At 43.4% G+C, this 10,211-nt stretch overlaps 1 protein-coding gene across 1 annotated transcript; it reads right to left on the reverse strand.

Annotated features, from left to right (window-relative positions):
* Nucleotides 1–3,304: 3,304 nt before the first annotated feature.
* On the reverse strand, nt 3,305–9,932 carry naa30 (N-alpha-acetyltransferase 30, NatC catalytic subunit). The gene is made up of 4 exons (XM_085372381.1): nt 8,904–9,932; nt 8,090–8,213; nt 7,827–7,882; nt 3,305–6,040 (listed from the first exon to the last, which is right to left on the reverse strand). The coding sequence occupies exons 1-4, from the start codon at nt 9,732–9,734 to the stop codon at nt 5,903–5,905; spliced, it is 1,149 nt and encodes a 382-aa protein (XP_085228507.1). The 5' UTR covers nt 9,735–9,932; the 3' UTR covers nt 3,305–5,902.
* Nucleotides 9,933–10,211: the final 279 nt, after the last annotated feature.

Raw genomic sequence — 10,211 nt, forward strand, 5'->3', positions numbered from 1 at the left:
CAAAAGTCTTGATACGCCCTGCATTTCTTACTATTTTGCAATTAATTTGGTAAACAGGTAGTGTTTTATTTAAAGCTGCAAACAGCTTGAACTCTCTTAAGCAGCTTTCTTGTTATTTAAGTTTTCAGGAACAGTTCTCCAGGCTTCTTGAAGGACATTCAACACTCTTCTTTGGATGTTGGCTGCCTTTTGTTCTGTTCAATAATGCTGCTTCAATAATGTTGACGTCCAGGCTGTGAGAAGCCCAATCCACAACTGATAGTATTACTCTGTCAGGTATGCTTTTACTGCATTGCTAAAAAAAAATAATAATTAAGCTGTGGCTCTGACAGTACTTTGGCATTCCATCAATTTTGACAAGATCCCCAAAACTACTGGCTGAAACGCTGCCTCAAACCATGACAGAACGCAGTTAAGTGATTGTTGGACACTTATTTTTGCATCCTTCTTCTGACCTCCATGGTATTTATTGATAATTAACCAAAATCTGAAGATTTTCATTCATCACTCCGTAAGACCTCTTGCCAATGATTTTCAGTCCAGCTCTTGCATACCTCGGTCTTTTCTCCATTTCCCCCCTTCCTTAAAAATAGCTTCTCGATAGCTACAGAGAGCACTAAGATCATTTCTGATGAGGCTTCAGTGAAGACGGATCAACTGAAGGGCCAGGTCTTTGCTGGATTTTTCCAATTTCTTAAGGACAGGACTTTCAAATACTGTTCATCTGCTGTAGTTTTACGTCTGCCACTTCTTTTTTCCTCAAATATTTTAAGGCCACACTGAACACCATGCCAAGACATGCCAGTATTTTTTGCTAATAGCTCTTTAGGAGTCACCTTGTTGGTCTAAAAATACGGTTTCATATCTGTCAAACTGGAAATGGAAACAAATCAAGTGACAGGCTGCTATTAACAAACTGCCTAAAGGTACAATTTAAATTGGTTCTTCACCAAGTTGTCTATTACACTGGTTAATCTCTTGAGTTAGGTGCCTTTTTTATTCTTGAATGATTCATAGGTCAGTATTACAAAATGAACATTCCTCTGAAAATGGTCAGGTAGAAGGACTGGATTAAGTGAAAAAGCAGCCAATTTCATGCCAAAGAAAAGCCTGGAGAACTTTTGAAGTTACACCTCTAAAAAAATAAAGTCTGTCTGTATTTATTTCCAAGCAGCCAGACAAAGAAATGAAGCGCAGCTCAAGAGCTTTGCAAAGTACTAGAAGTCTCTACCATCTATATTATCTTCACACACACTTGACAGACATCATAGTAGTATTAAACTCTTTTCCAACTCTTCTTAACCTCCTAGGACCTGGCATCCACATATGTGGACATCACATTTTTGGTTATTTAGACCCAAATACTCAATTTTGCTCTACAAGGGCCTGATATCCACTTACGAGGACATTATACTGCTACTCTTGTGTCGAAATTTTAAACGAATATCCTCATTTGTGGCCCTCATTTTTCTTAGAAACAAAAATCAGGTAACCCCCCCCCCCCACAAAAAAAAAATCTGGTATTTCTTTGTTTTTACATTCATCGGGCCCCGATATGCCCAAATATCAAAGAGGAATTAAAGATGCATGCTGTGGAAGAGTTTGGGTCTTAGGAGGTTAAGGAAGTAAATAAGCATTTTCTCCCAAAATGTCAAACTATTCCCGATAGAACCTGTCACATTTGCTTGGTTTAAAGTGTGAAATTTGTGCAAATGCAAACGTTTTATTGAAAGGCATCTGTTCATATTAGTTACTGTGAGAAACACGTGCAAAATACCACCATCCTATAAAAGTATGTAGCATAATGCGATATGAACTCACTGCCACTTACAACTCCATTTTTGTCCCTAAGTGCATGACTGAGCTTCAGTCGATACATACGCCGACTTGCTGCAGAGATTTCCCATAAATTAAGTGTTCCTATTGGCTGGAAGAGCACAAACACGAGACAAGAAAGCAGATTCATATTTCCGTGTGTGCTGATCTGCTGCTGACGTGAAGGGTTTTGTCGGACGCTCTCGAACCAGAATTTTACCTTGCTTGGATAAAATGAGCAGAAGTCAGGTTAAGTTTAAAATCTCGTTTTTGAAAGATAAATTCAAGAAACTTCTCTGCTGCAGTCCAGACAGAAAAGAGGCACAAAGCAGTTCTAGGTATTTGATGCACATTTGTTATCCCAATGTTAATAAAGTGTCTTTTGTTTGGGAAAAAAAAAACATTTTCTGTAACTTCATGAACCATCTGACATGCTTAATGAACAAATGCCTGTTTATACAATATAATACTGTTTTAGGGTATGTGTGATGTAAAATGGTAGACTCTTTTCTCCCCTCTTGATGTGGATGTGATCAAATAAACAGCTCTTTTTGATGTCTGATTGTGACTTCTTTTTTTTGACACACAGATACAGCCGCTTCAGACAGCAGACAAGACAACCCAGTTTTACAGCATTAAAAAAAAGAAAAAAAAAATCTAATAATTTATTTCTGTGTTCTTTTTCCACATTAAATAAAAGCTATTGGACATTTCCGGATCAAAAATAAATCAAGAGGGGACAGGAAGAGGAACAGAGAAAAACAGACATGCAAAGAAAAGAAAAACAAAACTTTTGCTCTCCTCTTTTCACACTTCGTAGATGGTAGAAAGGCTGCAGAAAGCCCCTGTGGACCAGCTGCTCGCTTGTGTGGTTTTGTGTCACACATCGACTGCCAAAACAAATGCTAATAATAATTATCTGATCAATGAACTTACATCAACTGAGAAATTAAGGGTTATAAATTTAGGATTTCAGTCACCCGAGGTCATGACAGCACAGTGGATGATCAGGATGAGGGGAGGGGGAAAAAAAACAACTGTTTCTGATGTCATTTCAGGGCAAAACTGAGTCTCTGAGAGAAAACTGGGTAATGGATGCAACGCCACAAGGCACAGCTCCAAACTGATTATTGATGACGAAGCCCTTCGGTCTGTGAGCGTGATCTGAACACAGCCACTGTGGCAGGCTGTAATGCCCATATATACCCTAATGGAACCGCGACAGTTTGGCATGACTGAGGCAAAGAGACCCAGTTCCTTCAAAACTGAAAACACCTCTGTTTGAATGAGGAAGATGGGTGGGACCTCCAGAGTAAACCACAAGTAGTTTGATAAAAATCTAAACAGTGTCTGATGAGCAGCAAAGGTAATAGTTGGCGTTCAGGGATCTATAGATTGTTTTTGTACTTTCACATCATCTCTGGATGGGGTTAAAGTAGCACAGAAATTAAAGATAAAAATCAAATCTGATAAATCAACACAATTCGCCCCAAACCCAACAGATGACCAAAAAAAAAAAAAAAAACATGCTTTCAATATATTCAACGTAAAGAACACTCGTATACAAATCTGAAAAAACAAAAGTTGTCCATTGTTCCAAATGCATACAGACACAAACTTACATAGACAGACCATTATGTGGGTGGCGACTCTGTAAACATCTACTCTCCCTTCCAGTCCTCGGCTCCTGGGGGTGTACCAGCTCAGCTCAGTGGTTGAAAAAGGGGGAATAAACCCTAATACATTAAAACTCCCTGTGAATGTTTGCTGAAAGCATGTGTCTGTTCTGGTGCAGCAGATTTTAAAAGAAAGAAAGAATTGAAATAGTGCCACATGGCAGCCCGCTGTGGTGCTTTCTACTTTCAATATTGTGGAGAAAAAGCACACAGATGCCCAATTGCATAATTTGTTCTTGCATTTGCAACCTGTGAAAAAAAGGTTTTTTCGCCCATCAACAACCACTGCAATCCGTCTTTCTGCCTTCGCTACAACACCAAGCACTAACCCTACTCCTGAAAAATAAAGGTCCACTTTTTTTTGTTCCTTCCTGTATCTAACAAGGAGTTCTTGTTGTCCTTATAAGGCCAGAACAAAATGGCAGAACCTTTTAGAGGCTCGATTTTCCTGTACGGGGCAGGGACAGGGTGGGGTGGGGGACTCTGAAAGTAGAGATGTAAAGGTCTAACAGAACATGATCCATACCATTGTCAAAAACAGCAGGAGACACACATTCATACTCACGCATACACACTGCAGCAAATTTCCAAAGAAGTGCATCTGACCTTTGTTCAAGCGAGCTTTCTTTGCCGCTTTAGTGTGTCGTCGGACTGCCCGGGCGCATCCGTTCGCAGGAAAGGAGATCTTAGAATGTTATAGCGAGGTTGGCGGTGCGTCGGGTTAACGCGCCCGGGAAGTGCATTGTGGACTCGGCCGCTTGAGAGCGGCATGAGGTTATACAGGTGTCAAGTAGACAAATGGAAACAAAGTTAAAGTGAACAAAAGAATAAAATATAATCTGGTAAGAATACTTCTCAATTTTTCGCTTTTTTTTTTTTTTTTTTTTTAATTTAAATTGCACGCACACAGCACACTCATCCAGGAATCCAGCATACGTAACACTTTGTCTCGGATCTCGCGCTTTGGTGGACTGGAAGCGGCTGCAGAGGTTTGCCCACTCAGCGGGCAGATCGCTGTGGCCGCGGCTGTCGGCGCTGATAGGTTTGAGTGGCACTCACGACGAGGAGATTCAGGCTAATATTGCAAATTAGTAGGAGAGGAGAGGTCGGACCACACCATCATTGGTGAGGAGTCTCTTTTAAACATGCTGTATTCTCCTTTTTGTTTTGAGAGGGGGGGGATTTTCCAGTAGCTGTCAGTGCATTTGGGGAGAAAAAATAAGTTATGATCTGCAAAAAAACAAGCAAACAGAAAAAAAACTCCTCACCCACGTCCTGTCTAGGTTTGACGATGAAGACACCGAAGCTTAAAACGGTCCACGAGTCGGGCAAAGCTTGAGGTGCTAATGGAGTGATTTGTTTCAATCAGCTGCTCTGCGCCAACATGCGTACACAAACACAGGATGGGCTTCTTGGAGAGGGAGTTGGGGATTGGCCTCAGTCTGAGTTAGTCGACAAGCTCTTATTCCCGCACTCACATTGAAACAAAAAGCATGCATATCTTTACAGGCTTCAGTCCTGGGGGCTGAGGCAGGTGATGGAAGCAGCGGCAGCAGCAGCAGCAACGGGGGAGGGGGTGCTGCACCTGCTGGACAGGATGGGGAGACAAAAACATACCAAGCACGCGCAGTCATACAAACGTGTTCTTCACTCGCTCACAGTGAAACCAACGGCAAATGACAAAAACAAAAAACAAAAGCCACTTGCTTTCTGAAAAACACCAGGCGGTACAAACACACAAACTATAGCTTTTTCCGTCCCCCTGCCCAACATATAAGGTTAAAAAAGAGAAAACAAAACAAAAATGAACTCCACAAATATCTTCCCAGTCTGTGTTTACCGCTCCACTTCCTTGTTTCATGTGGTGATGATTTTTTTTTTTTAAAGTTTTTTCCTTGTGTTTTTTAAAAGTCTGCTTTGTCCCAGGTTCTGCAGGATTTTGGTGTGGTGCCTTGTCCTTTTTGTTTTGTTATTTTTTTGTAGGGGGTGGAGTCTGGATGCACATCCTCACTTGAGCTGCCTCACACCTGGTCGAACAGGCGCCCCCAAGCTTCCAAGGTTGCAATGTCCCCCATTCAATGAGGTCACCCTCACTCGCCCCGCCCTTGTCACAGAAGGCAGCGGGAGACCCCCCCCGTCGTGTAACACCTGGTGGGATTTCAGTCCATTTCTGCCTAAACGCTTGTTCAGAGGTCAAGGATAAAAGGAGGGTGTGTCTGCTTGTTTTATGCATACTTATGTGCATACTCCTTGGACACAGGTATATGTGTAAGTGTGTGTGTGTGTAGGTGTCTGTATGTGTGACTATAAGAGTGAAATGACCAGGGCAGAGCTGAGGCCGTCAAGCTGATAAGTGTTCGAGGTGAACAGCACCTGCTGTCCCGTCCTCCTCCCATCCCTTCTGTTTTCTGCTAGCGGAGCCACAGTTTGAGCCGCAGCGCGTCCACTCCGTTCAGGTAGTATCTGAAGAGCCGCTTGTCTCTGACAAAACCCAAGTTTTCGTAGAGCTTCAGGGCTGATTTGTTGGTGATCTCAGTCTCCAAAACAACCTGGGAACACACAAATGAGTGCGTGAGTGAGCTGACTGAATTTTGGAGCCTGTACTCGTTATTTGGTCGTTCGTGATTGTTTGGACTTGAACTCTTTACCTGAATAATAAAAAAAAAAAAGTTAACAATACTGAAAATGAACTCGTTTGCCATCATGGGATCAACATAAATTTCCTCTCTTTTTCACCATACACTGCCTTTACTTGGCCCCATTTTTCAGCCATTCGAGACTGATTTTCTGTTAAACAAACCTCACTCCCTTGCTCCTAACCTGCTAGCTCCAGGCCTTTTCTAGACAGGAGGGCTGTTCAGTCACCACTGTGGTGGTCCTCAATATTAGCCACTCTAACCAGAACAGATGAAAAGCTGGTACATCTGCTACTAATTTGAGAAACAGCCCAGTCCAAGACAGTGGAGGTCCAGCAAATCCACAGGATAAGACCCCTATAAACATTGCAAAGAGCATTTTTCTCCCATATTGGCTTCTCTTTATTGGGCCCCTGTCAAATCCAGAATTAAATTTCAAATCCATCTCCTCACATACAAGGTCTTGAAAAATCAGGCCCCATCTTATCTTAAAGACTCTCAACAGAGCACTTCACTTCGCTCTCAGGCTTACTTGTGGTTCCTAGGATATTTAAAATATTTAAAAGTAGAATGGGAGGCAGAGCCTTCAGCTCTCAGCCCCTCTTCTGTGAAACCAGCTCCCAATTTGGATTCAGGAGACAGTCTCTACTTTTAAGTTTAACATTTCCTTCTTAATAAAGCATATATAGTTAGGGTTTCTTCCTGTTAAAGGGGAGTTTTTCTTTCCCACTGTCACCAAGTGCTTGCTCATAAGAGGCTGTTGGAGTATTTTCTGCATTATCGCGGGGTCTCTGAGGTGACTCTTGCTGTGATTTAACGTTATACAAATGAAATGAAATTAACAGCTGAAATATTTTCAGGGGACAGCAAACACTTTAGACATCAATATGCACTTGTACAGTATATAGTGACAGCGTTTCCTCACCTTAGAAACCTTCAACTGCAACTGTGACCAATAAATACTCAAACTCTAAACCTACCTTACTTGTGTGTTATATCTTGGTAGCTAACAAGCTGTAGGTGCAATATTTAAGTTGCTATTGCAAATCACTGCTTTTATAAGAGAAGATATTTGGATAGAAAGCACGAGCACAGGACACTAAAGACCCACCCACACATTTGCTTGTTCTTTTTCTTTTTTTAAATAAGTAAAAACATATCCTATAAAAACATGTACCGTTTGTGTGTACACATTCAAAGCACTGGATATTGCTGGGTTGTATCAGAGTGTCAGCTCTTTGGTCTCAACCAGCAAAGAGACTGAAGAAATCGTAACGCTGTATCACATGTTTCATCTTCTAGAGGAATTCAAAGTCTGCAAAGGAAGCAGCGTGCATGTTTGCCGTTTTCAGGGAGAGGCAGAGCATATGAAATAGTTTATGGTAGAGGATCAAGGTTACCAGCTAGTTTAGATAAGTGAAGGACAGCCCAGGAGAACTGGACCTTGAAATAAAAACGGCTTTAAACAGCTATAAATGTTCTCTCTTTCGGTTTGTGTTCCTTTCAGAAAACCTACAACTTAGAATGGAATGCCAACAGTGTAACATGTGCTTATACTATTGATTTTATGTAGGATGCATATTTTCACAGTACGACTGAATATGCTGGCACTCTGGCTTGAATAACGGCTCTTATGTAATGTGTGCAAATGTGTTAAAGTTTGGTTCATAAACAGCGCCACTGGGTCTAGCTCGCTTACCTCGTCGCAGTCGCCCTCCACCATGGCATAGATGGCCTTTTTCACCAGATTAGTACCTGAAACAAAACAGTGGACTCTAAGTAAGAAGCTAAACCCATGTATGGCCTCCATCTCCAATATATTAAAGTATAATGTTACTCATCACTCTGAGTGCAGTCTATCTAAACGGTGCATTTGCATAAAGAGATTTGGTTGCCCGGGACAGCAGAGAAGACGGTGAAGGGAGAGACTGAATATTCTGAAGAGGAGCGCCGAGATCTCACCGATGCTTTTCCTTCTGTGTTTCGAATCCACGGCCAGCATGGCAATGTAGCCTCGACGAAACATCTTCTTATGCATGTCAAGCTTACATACAATGGCTCCGACACACTCCTGCTCCACCATGGCCTGCGAGAAATGCACACACAGAGCAAAAAATACACGCTCAGTGGTTACGAGTGTCCACTGGGGTGGCCACTGACAGCCTAGCAACCGTTCCTCTGAAGTTCCTGTCATCCTGCCAGTTCAGCTGGCTCCACATGCTGACCTCTGACCTTTTTTTTTTCTTTTTTTTTTTAAAATAGCACTTCCTCTTCTGTCACATGTGGTGATCCAGCCAAAACTGGAAATGGGATGTTTTGGACCTTGATGGCCACAGAATGAAAAGAAGGCAGGCCAGTGTTTTCAAAGCAGAAAATTCTACCATGACACAGCACATGCAGAAGGAAACCTAAGGCACATTACTCTCTGCTAATACTGACGATTAGGATTTTATAATTGCTTTATGTTACAAATCTGTACATATGAGTGGGCTGGCACATTTCTTGATTCATTAATAACCTAAAAAACTGAATCAATGTTGGATCTGTAACAGCAGAAGACAGGTTGTTTACTGCCTGCCAGCAGTAAAATAGAAACAAAGCTTATGATCTGAAATGTTATTGACATGTGTGTGCTTTAGCTTCAGTGGAGGTCAGCTGTGACAGGCTTGGATGTGAAAAACAAAGCTGTCACACCCAACTCCTATAATGCTCCTGCAACTCAGAGTAACCAGTCAGACTTCATAACTGTGAGCGGTGCGTTCAATCTACTACTTACCAGAAAGCAGAGCTGCGGCCAGTTGTGGATGAAGTACCTGTACGTGTAAATTGAATAAGGCTCAGATAAGTCCTTGGTGATCAGTCTCATGATCCACGGCATCTGAAGTTCAGACTCGTAGCGGACATAGCGGATGCCGTGGTTATCCCCGGGGGAATCGCTCAAGTCGAGCCGGGAGAGCTCCTCGGCCGGCGGCTGCTGCAGGTCAGCCTGGCTCTCCTCACCGCCGGGCCCAGCAGCGTCCGGCTGCTCGTCACTCGAAGGTCTAGAGGGCGGCGTGTGGTCCAACTCTTTTCCCGCTTCGCAGGCCGCCTCAGCTGTAGTGAAACCCGGCATCCCGTTCACGCTATTGTTACCATGAGGAGAGTGACTGCCGTTTTTGGAACAGGGGCTGTGGCCTTCGTGTTGGCAGTGCTCACTATTGTTCCTAGCGGCAGGAGCCTCCTCGTTGCTGCCAATGCTGTTGTCACAGTTGTCTACGGACGATCTGGGATTGTCAGGCCGGTTTCCTACGTGCTGGTGACTGTCAGGGTCCTCTGAGGGGCTTGCCAAGCCGTTCAACTGCTGCTGCTCTCGGGCTTGCATTTTGAGGTGAAGCGCCGCCGGGCTAGCTCGCGCTAGCATGTTTTTCTGCTTCTTCTTGACCGACCTTTTGACTTCGTTTACCGACTGAGACTTCGTCCCTGTACCGGCAGGCACACACTGCTCCCCGTGGCACGCCGGCACGCCGTCTTCCACCGCCGGTTCCGCGCTCCCAGCCGCGGGGAAAAGAGGAATTTCAGCCGGGGATGCAGGCAGTGCGCTACTAGGCCCAGGCGGCACTGTGGCCATCCCACTGCATTAAGGTGGTGATTGACACTTGGAAAACGTTGAACACAATTTCATCCACAAGGCGAAGGCATATACAACCAATGTACGAGCTAGTTCATCGAATATTGCATAAATCCAGGGTTTTCTGGGGCGATAACGTTTCCGCTGGCGATGGTTGTCGCTGCTTTCTCCTCGATTTACCTGCTGCCGCAAAGTGCCGTCGCAGCAAACGCCATTGCAACGGCATTCATACACGTTTTACGACAGTAGTGTAAAGCATGGCTGTTGTACGGTTTTTCCCCACTTCCATTGCCCCCTGCCCCCCGAGCCTCTTTTTGGTCATCCTTGTGAAACTTTTTATATTGTTTGTCAAATTTATCTAACCAGTCAATATTGATATTTACCTCCTTCTGTTCGCCTTTATGTTCTGTCTGCTTTAAATAATACATATGTTTGTGTCGTACCCTGCATTGCCACACTGTACTCACAACATTGTGG

The sequence above is a fragment of the Diplotaxodon limnothrissa genome, linkage group LG15 (genome assembly GCF_057381915.1).
Source record: "Diplotaxodon limnothrissa isolate DT_005_m linkage group LG15, D_limnothrissa_male_GT1.1, whole genome shotgun sequence".
Classification (NCBI taxonomy): Eukaryota; Metazoa; Chordata; class Actinopteri; order Cichliformes; family Cichlidae; genus Diplotaxodon; species Diplotaxodon limnothrissa.